Source organism: Mirounga angustirostris, unplaced genomic scaffold, assembly GCF_029215605.1.
Source record: "Mirounga angustirostris isolate CCGP_5_RB_7025 unplaced genomic scaffold, mMirAng1.0.hap1 SCAF_9, whole genome shotgun sequence".
In the NCBI taxonomy this organism is placed as follows: Eukaryota; Metazoa; Chordata; class Mammalia; order Carnivora; family Phocidae; genus Mirounga; species Mirounga angustirostris.
The window spans coordinates 45,935,914-45,953,097 of NW_026991717.1; the positions used below are offsets into that span (position 1 = coordinate 45,935,914).

Genomic DNA, 17,184 nt, shown 5'->3' on the forward strand with positions numbered 1-17,184 from the left:
GGGAAAACTTTTTCAGCTCAGATATCTGATAAGTGAACTGAATCTAGAATATATAAAGAACTCCTATTGCTCAATAATAAAAAGACAATTAATCCACTTAAAAATGGGCAAAGGATCTGAATAAACAGTTCTCCAAGGAAGACGTACGAATGACGAATGAGGACGCTGAATGATGTTCAGCACCATTAGTAGGGAAATGCAAATCAAAACCACAAGACAGGGAGCCTGGGTGGCTCAGTCATTAAGCGTCTGCCTTTGGCTCGAGTCATGATCCCAGCGTCCTGGGATCGAGCTCCGCATCAGGCTCCCTGCTCAGCGGGGAACCTGCTTCTCCCTCTCCCCACCCCCCACTCGTACTCTCTCTCACTATCTCTCTCTCTCTCTCAAATAAATAAAATCTTTAAAAAAAAAAGGGTTAAATATAGAGTCACCACATTACACAACAATTACACTCCTAGGTATATATATATCCAAGAGAAATGAAAACATATGGCCACACAGAAACTTGTATGTGAATGTTCGTGGCAGCATTATTTACAAGAGCCTAAGATTTTTAATCTGATGATGTCTAATTTATCTCTTTTTTCCTGTGCACCTGGACTTGCTTACCTTGAGGGAATTTGTGCGTCTGCCTCAGTCTGAAGCTATTTCTCCTCTAAGGCTCTGATGCCACAAAAAAAGACCTTGTAGAGGAAACTGGAAGTGGCCGCTGAGCAGAAGGCAAAGTAAAGGACCAACTGTTCCAGTAGGAACGGGAAAGCTGAACTCCCTTAGCTCCACTTTAGGGGGAGGGGAAACCCTCTGAGAAAGTCCTGTTCAGAGTGTGCCACTCTTAGTGGGGTAAGGGCGTCTCTCTCCTCCAGCAGAATCACAGAGGAAGCCGCGGGGCCTGCTTCCTATCAGTGAATCAACAGTGGATCCATAAATGCTAGAAAATAAAACCTGAAACAATACAGAAGCCTAATAATTTAAGACTATCACTTAAAAAATTCATACCCCTGGGGTGCCCAGGTGGCACAGTCAATTGAGCATCCGACTCTTGGTTTTGGCTCTGGTCGTGATCTCAGGGTCATGAGATCCAGCCCTGTGCCGAGTCCTACATCGGGCTCTGCGTTCAGCATGGAGTCTGCTTAAGATTCTTTCTCCCTCTCCCTGTGCCCCTCCCCTGCTCACACTCTCTCTCTCTCTCAAATGAATAAATAAATCTTAAAAAAAAAAAAAAAGCTTATACTCCTCCAATTCAATGCAAGAAAGCCAAAACTTCGCCAATGAATTTTTTTTCACGTAAGTTGATTTCAACAACAAGTCTCATTAGCATTCCAGGGAAAGACTGGTAGAGCCACAAAACAAAGCAAAAATAGGGGGTGCTCACAACAAATGTGTGTGATTGTTTCAGAGTAAAGTATTTGTTACAGAGAAGGAACCTGCAGGGTAGAGAAGTTAGTAAGAAAATGCAGAGGAAAAATGTAAAATTCCTGAAAATATTTCAAGGTCATCTCTCCATTTTGTAATTGGAACCAGCTTCATGAGGATAATTTCATGGCTGCTGCCCTTGTGGTAATAAGCGCTCCCTCATGTTACGTGTTCACGCCATGCCATGCCCTATGCTAGGCCTCGTCCATATTTGGCCCCACTTAATCTTCATCTGCAACTAAAGTGCATAGGCAGATCCTCAAATTTTCCAGAAGTCCCTGCTCTGCCCTGTAGCTATGAAGCCCTTCTAATTCCTCACTCTTCAGGGAGGTATCGCAGAAAGGGGTTGCTTTTAAGCCAATCTCCACAAAAGGAATCCAGGTTTTTCAGTCCTGTTACAGTGATTTTCTAGATCATTAATTCATCCAAACAAACATTTATTGAGTATCTACTCTTTTCCACAGAACTGTTCTATGCACACATGTTACAAAAGTAAAAGATACGGTACTCTGTCCCAAGACAGTGAAGAAAACAGACAGATTCAAAAGAAAAGAATGCTAGGGGAGCTCAGGAGAGTGGGCTATCAGGGAAGACTTCCTGGAGGAGGCAACATTGGAGCTGAACTTGAAAGGCTGACTAGAAGTTAGAAAAAAGGGGGAAAAGGCATGCTGAGTGCAAGAACAGCATGTGCAAAGGTACACAGATAGGAGAGCATGGCCCATTCAGGGAATAACAAATAGTGGATCACTGCTGAAAGATACAGTGCCAAGGGTGAGAGAGATAAGAAGGTCAGTGGGGTTCACCACAAAGGGTCATACCAAGAAGACTGGAGCTGACCCAAATGAGAATAGAAAACCACACAACTAGGCCTACATTCAATCCACGGAGCCCTGTGCTGAGACTGATGTTCACCTACCAGACCCAAACACACATGCCCAGCATTCAAGGCCCTTTCATGTGCTGTCTGCACAAATACCCCAACACTACCCTCCTCTGCTCCACAGAGGCTTTGGATCCTGTGGGTCCTGTTCTTTCTTCCATCCAACCCTTTACAGACCACCCTCATTTTCACATCAGCCTGATTCGAACAGCTCCCGAGTAGACTTGTACTTGACTCTTAACGGCAGCAGAGGGCAGAAGCGGCCCATAAATATTTTAGAAATTGTACATTTCCAACAGGTTCCTGGGTGACTCCAATGCTGCGTCCACAGAGCATGCTTTCGGTAGCAAGGGGATGGAACAGCAACTTCTATACCATCTGAGGTCAAAGATCTCTTTTTCTAAATTTCTAATCTATGGGAGACCAATATTTTCAGAAAATAAAATAAAAATAAATTACAAGGAAAATGAAAACTTTAAAAGAGACACAAAATGTAAGTCTCAACTTTATCTTATTGGGGTCAATAAACATAATATTTCGAATGCCAAATTACACAGGTCAGCTCGCTCTCCCAACCTTTACTTCCCTGAACACAGCACCAATTGCAGCAACATAAGAAATTATGGCATGCTCATAATCAGGTGTAACTTCTACCTTAGATTTTATGGGCAAAGGAGGGGATATACTAGAAGAATGCAAAGAATTTGCTTTGGGGCTTTGTGAATATATACTTTGCGAAGTGGAGCTGATGAAAAACAGCTCTTTTTTTTTTTTTTAATTTTATTCTTATGTTAATCCCCATACATTACATCATTAGTTTTAGATGAAGTGTTCCATGATTCATTGTTTGTGCACAACACCCAGTGCTCCATGCAGAATGTGCCCTCCTCAATACCCACCACCAGGCTAACCCATCCTCCCACCCCCCCGAAAAACAGCTCTTGACAGATACAGTCCCACACATCCGACCACCTACCTTGCCACTCTTCCCCGAAGGTCTCCCAAACCGGAGAGCTGACGCATCTCCAGAGTCTTTAAGGCAGAATTCGTTCCGTAGCTGATGTTGTCCCGGGCCCGGATCTGCTCCTGGAGTACCTGGGCAACACAAAAAACCACCAAGAGGGTCATCTGAGAATGTACATGCTGCCACAAAAGAATTTTATACTTTTGGCAAAAATAATAACATTTAACCGCATTCATAAGAGGCTCCTTTTTAACAGCCACCTGATATACACGTATACAGAGAAGCAGGGGCTTAGAGAGACCTCGGGGATCTCACACAGACCCAGTCCCTTAATCTGCCACTAAAAACCCTGAGACTTGGATGTCACGTGACTTGGTGGAGCGCCGCCCCCCGCCCCACCTCTCCTGCCGCTGTAGGACGGGGCAAAGCTCAGACTAGGACTAAGACCCTGGACATTTGCTATACACTTCAGAGCTCTTTCTACCACCCCAGGCTATTTTTCAGTAGTCACTGCTTTAAGTGAACACTCCCTAAATTTATCAGGAAGCAAAAAATTAAGAGCAAGCAGGGACAGGGATGGGCAGGGGTTGTCAAACAGGTCCAAATTCAGTTCCTCTAGCTGTGTGATCCTGGGCAAGTGTGTAAAGTTCTCTTAGCTTCCTTGTCCTCATCTGTTCATAGTAATGGTGACTGTACTCTTCAGGGCACTGTGAATGTTACATGAGATAAAACATAGGAAGCACTTATAATGCCTAGCATACAGCAAAGACAGCAAATGCTGATCTTCTTCTAGCACTTATCTGAGAACAGTATTTATGCTGGAAAGGCAGAATGGTGTCTCTTAGAAAGGCATTAAATGAAAGCAGCACTGCTCGAAGATCAGGTGGCCCAGCGGAAGTGTGGCCTTGTGGAGCATCCATCCTGGGAATCCTCGAAGGAATGATGGAGATGGGGATGGTGAGGACACCCCTGGTTGTTTACTGAGCATGTACCAGACAGAGGAGCCTGGTGCTGCTGCACGCCGCCATGCACCAAATCAAATCCACGCTCTCAGGACCCCCGTGTTACGGGCCAGGATTGAGGCACAAGCAGCTGATATGATACATCCAAAGTCACATGGACGGCAAGTGACCAGCCAGGACTGACCCAGCAGCCTGGCTCCAGAACCTACACTGTAACCGCTCTGCCATGCTGCCCCCCAAAAAGGAAAGAGGTTAAGCTGAAGCACGACAGACAGACGGACAGACGGACAGACAGACTGGAGAACCTGAGTCCTAGGTCACAGGAGACGTTTCTTCTATTTCCTTATTTTTTCGTACATGCCTTCCTTCCCATCCTCCCCTTCTCCACCTTGATTCTGTCCCTCATGCTGCCCTCACCACCACCACCTTCCCTCCCCTTTGCAAAGAAGCTCTTGATTTCTTATATCTTTTCCGTTTCAACCATTTAAACATTTTTGTCTATTTGATTAACGTCAGCTTCATATTTTTACATTCTTCTTGCTTCCTTTTTGGTTGACTCACTCTTTTAGCTATTTTACAAGATGAGCATTGAGTTCCTTTATTTATGTCTTCCTTCATAATGAAGACTTTATTTAGAACAGTATTTGCTGTGTCCATAGGCTGGGTGTGAAGTGCTTTCCTTTTTACGGTTTTCAGTTTTGAATTCCTCTTTGATCTGATGACATTGAGGTATCTAAGGATTAGAGTTGTGTTTTTTCATTTTCAAGCAGGTAAGTTTTTTGGTCATTTTTCTTATTTATTTCTACTTTTACTGGCTTAGGATCAAAAATATGGTCTGTGATATGTTTAATTTTTTGAATGTATTAGGGTTTGCTTTGTGGCACGTGTTTATTAAATGTTTCATGCAAAAATAACACTGCAGGAACAAAAGGTTCAATATTGTCTGTTAGGACTGAGTTTGCTGATTCCATTATTCACTCTCTCTAGATCTTATTTTTGGTAGTTCTCTCCATCTGTGAAAGATGTTTTATGAATCCCCCCTTGTAAAATATTTTCATCAAGTTCTCCTTACATTTTTAACACTTTTCATCTTACGTATTTAGCTGCCATCTTATTTGGCACATACAGATTTGTGATAAAAGTGGCCGTAACCATTACATGGTAACCTTCTCTTCTGATGTGGTGCTTTTAATGTTGTTTCTTCTCGCCTAACGTTAACATTGTAACAATGCTCTATAAATAAGAGAGCAAACACCTGCTTGGTTTAACTGGACGCCAGGCCCTATTCTGCATGCTGTAGGTATGTTAACCCACTTAACCCTCACATAGTACCCTCTGAAGCAGGTACCATTACTATCCCCATTTCATAGGAGGTGAAATCTCGAAGATACTAAGTAGCTTGCCCAAAGCCACAGTTATTCTCGCTCCACAGAATGCCTTCGATCATGACACTGCCCTCTGTTTGTGCTTTCATTCGACCTTTCATCTCAGTTTATATAGACAATGTATGTTGCTTCCTCGCTCCTTTTCCTCATTTTGACCGGTTTAATCAGGTTGCCATGCATCGTCCTCCCTCCCCTTGTGAACTGGGGAATGTTCTTGGCCATTGCTATTCCATGAATGTCTCCCTTCCCTTCCCCGCGTCCATAACCACACTCGTCTACTCCAGGCTCTGTTCCCGCGCGGTCCTCCCCCTCCTCCAAATGAGACACTCAGCAAACCTCACGCCCACCCTCCTTCACCCTCCAACCCAGATGGCTTATTGGGAAGGATTTTACTTTCCTTCCCTCACCCCAACTCGGCTTTGCTAAAATAACTTGGGACTTCTAGTTGGGTTATAATTAGAATTTTGCTTGTAAAATATCGCTTCTATTTCAATAATTTTTTCTTCTTTTTTCAGCGCTTCTGTTACCCAGTCCTAGGCATCCTTCAATAGCCATTTACATGAAATACTCTAGGTCTTGTTTTGTGGATCACTGACTACTTTGGGCTTCTCCTTTTCATTTTCCCCTATCTAAGGGTCCCTAACACTTCCCTTAGATCAGGCGCTTGGATGAAGACTGAATCCCTGCCATGTTGATAATCCTCCTTCCCTCACCCCGGAAGGGTGGGGATCATTTGAAAGGGTATGGAATTCTTGACTTCAAGGCCTTTCCTCCCAGTGAACTTCAAGACTGACAGGTCTGGTGCTTCTTCCTCTCTACGCTTCTTGGCTCCTTGTACCTAGAAGTTTGTAAGATTTTGTTCCTCTATTTTGGAGTTCAGTTTTATCAGAATGTACCTAAGTGTGGATTTTTTTTTTTTTTTTAATTTCAATTCTACCTGGAACTCAGTGAAATTTTCAATCTGTTGTCTCAGATTATTCTTCTATGTAGCTATTGTTTCTTCTCCATCTGTTTCTTTGTCTCCTTCTGGAACTCCAATTATTCACATGCCCTAGATCTGTCCCCCGAGTCTTCTCTTTCCCCTCATGGTTTCTCTCTCTTTGTATTTGGCCCTGATGTTCCAGCATCTCTTCTACTTTGCCTTGTGGGCAACTAATTCATGAACGTAATCATCCTTGCCTCTAGCTCATCCACTGACTTTTGAAAAATTTAAGTTCGAGGGAGAAATTTTATGCCGTACCCAGATCTCCTAAGCGTCCTGTCTTAGTCAGCTGGGGCTACAAGAACAAAATGCCACAGACTGAGTGGCATTTGAACAACAAACATCTATTTCTCGAAGTTCTAAGGCTGGGAAGTCTGAGATCAGGGTGCCAGCACAGTCTGTTCTGGGGCGGGGGCGGGGGGGGGGGGTCCTTTCCCTGGCTTGCAGATGGCTGTCTGCCTTCCTTCTCACTGTGTTCTCACAGTGGAGAAACAAAGCAAACGAGCAAACAAACAAATAAAAAGCAGAAATAGACCCATAAGTAAAGAACAAACATGGTTGCCGCAGGGGAGGGGTGGGGGATGGGCAAAAAGGGATGAAGGGGAGTGGGGGGCGCAGGCTTCCAGGTACGGAATGAGTACATCACCAGGATACAAAGGCACGGCCTTGGGGATACAGTCACTGACACTGTAACAGCTCGCATGGTGACAGAGGGTAGCTACCCTTGTGGCACACGGAGCACAACATACAGACTTGTGCACAGATGGACCTAAGTCGTTTCTGTGCTGCCTTTTCTCAACTCTTCTTTTTTAAGTATGCAGGCAACTGCACTTACATACATTTTTTTAGGATTTTCAAACTCCCTGGTAAAAAAGCAGAAATTAGCAATGTGAGGCCTTTGTGTTTTCCTTACTGGAGAGCCGGTTGGAGCCAGTAGAGATGGGAGTGACAGTAAAACGGAATATTTCGCTGAGAGGAATTTGGAACTGCTAGACCTATCTGTTATTTGCTATAGTTTCCAGCTTTTTCTGAATGAAGAAAGCTCTATTAAGAAGAATGCAAACCAGCTACAATACCTGTGAATGACAAAACGTTAGTCATCTGAACACATTCTTGTGCGAAAACTTCAGATCTGACTAATCTGGTTCTGACACTCTCCCACTGATGAAAAGGCGCTGGTGTTGCCTTTTCATAGGAAGTAACACTTACTCGTTATAGTTTATAGAAAGCAGTACGTATTTTTTATAGGTAATGCTTCAAACCTTTGTTTATTATAAGGCTTAAGACCGGGGGGTTCTTAAGCATCTTTAGGGTGCATAAGAATCCCCAGGTGGCTTGTTAAATACACAGATCCCTGGGCCCCGCCCCCAGAGAGCCAAAGCTAGGGTACGGGCTCAGAAAGGCAGAAGTTCAAGGCCCACAGACCCCTGGAAGAACACTGCATCAGATGCTACAGAAATGACAAAGGCTATAACCAATCCTACTTCGTCTGAGTTGTCTCTCAATCAAGAAATCACTAAGCAAATAAAATGAACAGCAACCCACAAAAGGGGTGTGAAAAAGAATTAAACACCACGGTTTTTAAAGGTTCAATCTTTCTAGTAACCAAAGAAACAGAAAATAAAAGTCATACCATGATAATGCACCACTGTGGTGTGTTGATAATGGGGGATGCTCTACAAGGGTGGGGACAGGGAGTCTATGGGAACTCCATGCTTTCTGCTCAGTGTTGCTGTGAGCTTACACTTCCACTAATGAAGTCTACTGAAAATTAAAAATTAAAAAATCATACCATTTTCTTATATTAAAAAAGCAAATATTCTTAATTTGTAATACTAAAATGTATGTCGAAATGAAAAATGCACAGTTGGCCCTTCCTGATACATCTTTCTGGGACATGATCCATCAAAATATATTCACAATGGGGCACCTGGGTGGCTCAGTTGGTTAAGCGACTGCCTTCGGCTCAGGTCATGATCCTGGAGTCCCGGGATCGAGTCCCGCATCGGGCTCCCTGCTCAGCGGGGAGTCTGCTTCTCCCTCTCCCGCTCCCTGCTCTTGTTCTCTCTCTCTCATTCTCTCTCTCAAATAAATAAATAAAATCTTTAAAATATATATATATATATATTCACAATGTTCATAACCTTTGATCCAGTAACTCTAGCTCTTGAAATTAATCTTAAAGGAAATAATAACAAAACTGACAACGTATACACAAAGATACCTTCCTAGTAAGATATACCCAGTATTTTCCAAGGTATCTATACATTATTATGCAACCAGTTAGAAGTTCGTGGAGAGCTTTTAAAAATAAGAGAAAATGTATACAATTTAATATCAAGCAAAAAGAAAGGGTACAAAATAAATATACAGCATGATTCCAACTGTGTATAAGATACACATAAAATAATACTAGAATATTAACATTTTGCTACTCTCTAGAGGGGGATTATGTTTGCTTCCTCTTTTTCTGTATTTTCCACAAAGGCCTTACATTATTTCTATAACCAGAAAAAAGTGTGTGTGAGTGTGTTTTAATGCTTACAAATAAGAAAAGCCCATTTAACTTTCAGAATTCTTAAGCAGATGAGTAAGATATTGTATCAGGAGTGCTTTCTTTGAATAATACCAAAAAGAATTACATCAAAACTTAATGCAATATTCACGTTACTGAAAAGTTATGTGAAAACACAAGGTATTAGAGAATTCTCTGATGAAGCCTCGGAAAAACAAACCCTCTGTACAGCCAGTAAGGTTCCCTAATTTGTCATTTTGGAACAATGTATCAAAGTGATGTGTTTACTTTAAACAGGTTACATCCCTACTCTATCATCGCCACCCCATTATTGTCAATTCAACTCAAGAACCTATTTTCTGCATGTCCATCATGTGCTGTGCCCCAGGCCTGCCTTCAGGGAGGGAACTCAGCTGCAGCAGCAGACTATAGAGTGGTAAGTGCATGGCCTAAAACCATACAATAATGTTTCACAGAGCAAAGAGACACTTGGAAAAAGTGATATCCCAAATCTTCATTTATTTTTTCTAAGATATGACCTATCTTTACAAAATCTCCCTTCCCGGGCGCCTGGGTGGCTCAGTTGGTTAAGCGACTGCCTTCGGCTCAGGTCATGATCCCAGAGTCCTGGGATCGAGTCCCACATCGGGCTCCCGGCTCAGCGGGGAGCCTGCTTCTCCCTCTGACCCTATCCCCTCTCATGCTGTTTCTCTCTCTCTCTCTCTCAAATAAATAGATAAATAAAATCTTTAAAAAAACAAACAAACAAACAAAAAAAACAAAATCTCCCTTCCCGAAGACAGTAGGAAATGGCGCTCCCGTATGAGCCCTACAACACTGTATCATGCTGTGCATCCAAAGGTGATATGGACCCATGCCCACCCCCGGACCTCGCCCACCCAGACAAGTTAGTATTGCCTACGGATGGCCTGGAAAGAAACAGCTCTGCTTGTTTCTCCTTCTCCAACTCTTCCCAGATTTGTGAGGATTTGGAAAAGAAAGTATAACTCCAGTATCACCTGGAGAAAGGCCCAACTACAACAAGGTGGGGCCTCATAAGATAGTATCTCCCTACATGGCTTTTTCATCTTTACAATAGGACTTAAAACTTCCCAGAGTTCCAGCTTCATATCAAACTGCCTTCTTGGCATTTCCATATGGACATTCAAGGGGTCCCTACAATTTGCCAAGTCCTAAACGAAGTCTCTCTGCCTTCAATGTGCCAGAAGTCCTGTCAGGTCTACCTCCGAAACGGATCCAGAACCCATCCACTTCTCCCCATCTCTACCGTGACTCCTCTCATCCTAATCACCTTGCCCCTCTACTGCCACAGCAGCCCCCAACCCATCTCCCTGCCTCCATTCTTGTTCCCTTACAACTCTTCCCCGTATAGTAGGCAGAGTGATCTTTTTGAAACACAAATCAGTCTGTAAGCAACAGGAGGGCAAGGGTTTTTGTCTGTCTTATTCACTAATCTTTCCCTAGAACCAAGTGTTTGAATTAAGTCCCTTTGCTTAAAATTAAATCATGGCTTCCCATTTCCAAACTCCAGACTTCCCATCATAACTTCCAAGGCTAAAGATCTGGTCCTATTCCCACACACCCCACCCACCTGCCCCACTCATTCCATGACACTCCAATCCCATTGGTCCTTTTTCTGCTCCTCAAATATGCCAAGCTTCTTTCTGCTTATGGCCTTGGAATCTGCAGCTTCCTCTCTCTGGAATGTTCTCTGCCCTGTGTGTCTCCTCCCCCCACACTACCACCTTGGCTTGGCTGGCCCCCTCTGTCACGCAAATCTCAGTTCACACGTTACCTAACCCACCCTCTTCCTGGGACAGCCCCACAATCACTCTCCTTCATGTTACCAGAGCACCGGACTGAGGCTGAAATTACCTTGGTTACTTAGTATTCACTGGCTATAAACCCTACTAGAATATGCAGCAGGCCGAAGAGCAGGGGCCTTGCATGTCTAGTCACCACTGTAACCCCCGTGCTCCTAACGATGCCTGGCTCCCAAGAGAGATCAGTGAAGTTAGCTCTGTGTTCTAGGACTTGGTCTTCCACATTCAAGTCTCCGAGATTATATTTAGCCAGTGTCCAGAGGTAATCAGGCCCTCAAACATGGACTTGGGCAAGCTTAAATGTATTAGTGACAAGGGCCGAGAGCAGAACACCAATTTGTTAATTTATGCTGAAAAAACTCTATCAACAGAGCTGCATAAATGCTCAACCTGCATTCAGTTCACTGTCTTCTCCCTCTAGAGCCAAGTCACATGACAAGCCACATCTAGTGGGTATCCTCAAAACAAACCAAATTTTGATAATGGGATGCTTAATTATATGTCAACCCGACTGAGCCAAGGGATGCTCAGATAACTAGTTAAACATTATTTCTGGGTGTGTCTGTGAAGGTGTTTCCAGAAGTGATGAGCATTTGAACCGGTAGATGTCCTTCCCAAAGTGGGTAGGCATCATCCAATCCTTTGAGAGCCATGGTAGAACAGAAAGGAGGAGGAAGGTGGCATTCCCATTCTGCCCGAGCTGGGACATCCATCTCGCCCTGCCCCTCAGCACTTCTGGTACTCAAACTTGTACCAAAGTCTACACTCTTAGCTCTCTGGCTCCCAGGCCTCAGGACTGTACCACTGGCTTTCCTGGGTCTCCAGCTAGCAGATGGTAGATGGTAAGACTTCTCAGTCTCCATAATCATGTGAGCCAATACCTTATAATAAATAAATAAATAAATAAATAAATAAATAAATAAATAACCTATTGGTTCTGTTTCTCTGGAGAACCCTGACTAATACAGATAACATCAAAGTCCCTCTGCTGATAAACCTTTTCCAATGGGACAAGATCACAGCTGCGGGCTGAAATTCCCTGTTTAGGTAAAATACACGAAGTCCGGCAGCCTAGACTCTCTTTGCTGATGGTGCTAGATGCACACTAAACCAAGTTTCCATCTGTGCATCCAACTATATGCTAACATGATTGTCCACACCTCTGCTGTGACAAGCTAGTAAGGCACAACTCTGCGGTATCACTTGAGTTCAGGGAAAACTCTCCAGTAGCCCATCTGCAGATTATTAAACTAGCAAATCCTGTACAATCAAATCAACAGGCGAGGGCCTGACACAGTTTCCCCTAACCTAACTAGGTCAAAGCCACCCCACACCAGACAGACATTATGAAGCCTGAGCACATGGAAATCAGGAGTAGGTCTGCCGATTCTGCCCAGCAAGGTAGCAGACCCCACTGCCTGGCTCCCCAAAGTCTAAAGACACAGTGAAAACCCTCAGCACACATGGGGGTCTCAACCACTTCCTAAGCCATCAAAGTGTCACGGAAGGGGAAGCTTACCACCAACAAAAGGGCCGTGGACTGCTTATCAGGAGTCGGCCTCTGGAGATTGATAAAATCTTAAAGACAATACAGATAATCTAGACATGTTTAATTCATAGTTGACCACATTACCTCTTCTAAATTTACAATGATGATGATTATTTGTGGAATGTTTCCAAGGAATAAATAATTGATAACATACTCCACATCATAAGGCAAACTGCCAACGGAGACAATGGGTGGGGATGCATTAAAACAATAGATTCTTTCATTCAACATTTATCAAGCACCTACTGTGTACTAAGCACACAAGAGTCATCTATTTTGATACTGGAACCTGCTGATAAAATATGGGCAATTACAGGGTTTTGGAAGGGCCAGGGTCCCCCAGAGCCTTTGATTATGAAACATTTTTTGAGCTCCTACTATGTGCTAGACAGTGTGGGAGGTGCTAACAATAGAAAAATTAAGATCCAGTTCTAGCTCTTGAGGATCACATAGGCTAGTTTGACAATATATTTTACTTTTCTTCCTGTGTACTATGATCAGAGTCACATGACAGAGAATCATAAAGACTTATCAAGGCAAATTTGCCAAGATACAGTATTAACATATCTCAATTTGAATAGCTCTATTAAGAGTCTGGAGTGAACTTTACATCTTGAGATGGCTACAGCTTTAGTTTTGTGATACAAAATCATCCACGGGGACAGATTTTAACAAAACAAATACCCAGTAAAATTTTTTTATTGAACTGAAAAACACATGTAAACCAGTAATAAGAATAATTTGAAAACCAGGCAATTCACTGAAGAAATTCATTAAAAATCAAAGACAAGGGTGCCTGGGTGGCTCAGTTGGTTAAGCAACTGCCTTCAGCTCAGGTCATGATCCCAGAGTCCTGGGATCAAGTCCCACATTGGAATCCCTGCTCAGCAGGGAGTCTGCTTCTCCCTCTGACCTTCCCACCTCTACTGCTTTCTCTCTCTCTCTCAAATAAAATCTCAAAAAAAAAAAAAAAACCTAAAGACAAGGGGGCACTTAGGTGTCTCAGTCCGTTAAGTGTCTGACTCTTGATTTTGGCTCAGGTCATGATCTCAGGGTCCTGGGATCAAGCCCCATATTGGGGATCGAGCCCCACATTGGGCATCATGCTCCAGTGGGGAGTCTGCCTGAGATTCTCTTTCTCCCTCTCCCTCTGCCCCCCTTCACGTTCCTTCTCTCTCTCTCTCAAATAAATTTAAAAATCTTAAAAAAAAAAAAAAAAAGGAAAAAAGAATTTAAAGACAAGGGGCACTCGGCTGGCTTAGTCGGTAAAGCATGCAACTCTTGATCTTGGGGTTGTGAGTTCAAGTCCCACATTGGGCATAGAGCCTACTTAAAAAAAAAAAAAGAAAAAAAGAATCTACAGTCAAAAATATATCTCTCATGTCATTTAAATATGGTTTGAATATCTTCACACCTCTTTTCTTTAAATATGCAAATATTGCCTTTGCATAATACCCACCATCCCAATTTTATACTACTTATGAAGACTTCCTTTTAGTACTTTTTAAATTTTAATCTACACCCTGGTTTTGCTTTAACAAATTTTGGCTACAATGTGGCAATTCTGATATCTCATCAAGCCTCCTAACTTTAGTTATGTTTGGGTAAACATGCTTGGACTCATAATATATATAAAACCACATAATTAGTGTTTCATATTGGAGTCTATTAAATTTCCAAACTTCCTTCTGTTACTTTACAATGATATGTAGTTATTACCAGTTATAAAAAGTAAATGCTCATACATGCAAAGTACATTTTTATCAGAATCAGATTTTACTCAGTTTTTCCTCTCTACAACGGAAATCATCTTTTCATTTGCAAAACCACAAATCCAAAAATATATGTAAATGGAAAAGAGTGCTGTCTGGTTCAGACAAGAATAATCATTACATACAACGTGTTTTGGATGGAAAAACAGCAGAATTGAAATTACTTTAAAACTCACTACATTGTAAATCGTTCAAAAATCACATTTTAAAAACACACCTTAAGGAAAACAATTAGCAAAAGCCTACAGGACTGATGGCTGGATTTGCAGGGATGTTTGCTAATAACTATAATGGAGCAGTTTAATGAACTTGCATCAAAGGAATGATGGGGTGGGAGAGAACTCAGTGAGAACTAAAGCTGGAATTACCTACTTTCATGAAGAAATTCTCCCTGAAGGGGTAGAGATACTCAGAAAGCAAAGAATGGCTGAAAAGCACTCCCTGTCACGTTTGAGAGTTGGCTATCTAAGATCAGAGTTCTAGAAGAGCTTCCAAGAGGAAAAGGAACATATTTTTGGATTTTAACAATCTGGGTTTAGTCTCAGCGCTGCCACTTCTTGGCCTTGAGATCTCAGACAAGTGCCTTCACTTCCCTGGGCCTTGGATGCCTCATCTGAGAAGGTTGCAGTCTGCACAGATGACTCCAAGGTCTCTTCTTCTCTTCCTGCTACCAGCAAATCTGCAACTGGCCTCACTATGAATTGGGCATTTATTCACTTAATAAGCATTCGTGGCATTTTGCTCCAAACACTGTGCTGGACAATGCATAGATGGCTCAGACAAGGTTTCTTTCTTTTTGAGGAGTTCACAAGCTATTGGAGAAACAGACTTGTAAAGAAACAATGCCAGTCCTATTCAGTAAATGCTGTGGTAACCGTGGCAAGAGCTGGGTGCACAGGATACCTTTAGGGACAGGGAATTCAAGGCAAAGGAAGAGCTGACAGAGAGGTCTTCTCATAATGAAAAAAACTATTAAATAGCATTTAGGGCTTCACTGAGCTTAGAAGTTATGTTTTAAAATGGTTTTGATCATTGTATTAGTACATAGCAGCTACCAAAGAGGAAATTATTCCTTGGCCCCACAGCTGCAGCCAAAGCACTATCACCTTTTACGATGACAGCAAAAATTAAGGCCAGGGTTTTCTTGTTTTGTTTTTTCTTTTTTTTTTTAATTTTTAAATTTCATTTATTTTTTTAAGCTCTACGCCCAACGTGGGGCTTGAACTCATAACCCCAAGATCAAGAGTCCTATGCTCCACTAATTGAGCTAGCCAGGTGCTCCAAGTCCAGGATTTTCTAAGGGCACAGTTACATTCTATGCTTTTACCTGAGAACTACTGCCAGAATAGGTTGGCTCCAGTCTCCAGTCTGCCTACCACCCACATGAGCAAAGGGAAGCTAGCAGATTACCTCCAGGGAAATGCTGGGCATGGAAAGAATGGAGAAGTCACAGTATTTTCTGACATGAAACATAGGGGTGTTTATATTTGTTTATGAAACACTTCTTTGCCATTGGTTAAGGGGATGGGAATGTGAGAATCATGATTTATCCCCAACTGCTTCGATTTTATCTATCTCCCTCTCTAGATTTGGGTACAGCAGGGATATCAGCCCCCTAATATATCTCTACCCTTTTCCAAAATTGAAATCCTTAAGTTGGGGTTCTTCAATTTAGTAAAGATGCCAACCTGGGGTTGGCAAGTTATTCAGCCTCTGGGATAAAACTGCTTTAGCACACAAAAAGAAAACTGGAAAGATCATTCTAAATACCAACACCACCTTCCCAAAATGTGTAGATTATCTACAGTGATCTTTTAAACTTCCTATGCCCTTCTGATGTCACTTGAGTTCTTTGGTTGCAGGCAATGGAAATCTGACTCTGAGCAAACTTAGGGGAAAAGATGGAATTTATTGGAAGGATTAGGGGAGAGAGGCACACGACCAACAGGGCAGCTGGGGGTCCAGACTGAAAGGGACATAAAAGGTGTTTCCTAGAGTTCAGGGGGCAGGAACACTGGCCAGCGTCCTACAGGCACAGCTGCTGCAGGTAAGATGCTCCAACCATTTCCACTCCTTGGATTGCTCTGTTCAGATTTCAAGTTCCAGGGAGTGAGAGTCTCAATGCTCTGGCTTAATTTATGGGTTCCAATCCTCTCTAGCTAAAAAGGTGATAAGGCACCTGATGAACAGCCATCCAGTTTGTAACCAATGAAAGAAAAGGAAATACCAAAAGGAAATCAAGTTTCTGTAATCAAAAGAAATTGGAGGGGTGCCTGGGTGGTTCAGTCGGTTAAGAGCCTGACTCTTGACATCAGCTCAGGTCATGATCTCATGGTCATGAGATGAGCACTATGTTGGGCTCTGTGCTGGGCGTGGAGCCCACTTAATATTTTCTCTCTCCCTCTCCCTCTGCCCATCCTCCTCGCCCTCTCTCCCTCTCTAAAAAAAGAAAGAAAGAAAAGAAAAGAAAAGAAATTGGATGGATACTGTCAGTCACCAAAACAACAAAGATCCAATACATCCCCTGAATAACAGATATAAAGAATAATCCTTTTCTTTAAACATCATAAGTACAGACATTTTAGAACCCTGAAGACAAATGTATTTTAATTAGGGTAAAATTTCGAGTGAAACCCTGTCCTTGGTAAATGTATGTGAGAATCTCAATGAATAGCGAAAGTTGGTAACTATGTGGTACACCAGGACCTCACTTAGGTATAAGCTAAGTGAGAATTACCACCAAAAAAAAAAAAAACTATGTACACAGTTGCCATCAAAGAGTTGGGATAGCTATATTAATATCAGACAAAATCGAATTTAAGAGAAGAAATATTACTATAGAGAAAGACATTTTATTTTATTTAATTTAAAGATTTTATTTACTTGAGAGACAGAGCATAAGCAGGGGGAGGGGCAGA

At 42.5% G+C, this 17,184-nt stretch overlaps 1 protein-coding gene across 13 annotated transcripts in view; it reads right to left on the reverse strand.

Annotated features, from left to right (window-relative positions):
• The window catches only part of FAM81A (family with sequence similarity 81 member A), a 129,248-nt gene that overhangs the window by 34,927 nt on the left and 77,137 nt on the right, over positions 1 to 17,184 (reverse strand). For all 13 annotated transcript variants that reach the window (XM_054513510.2, XM_064570401.1, XM_054513506.2 and 10 more), the window contains one exon: positions 3,270 to 3,388. In XM_054513510.2, coding sequence (XP_054369485.1) covers positions 3,270 to 3,388 — 119 coding nt within the window. The remainder of the gene's footprint in view (positions 1 to 3,269; positions 3,389 to 17,184) is intronic.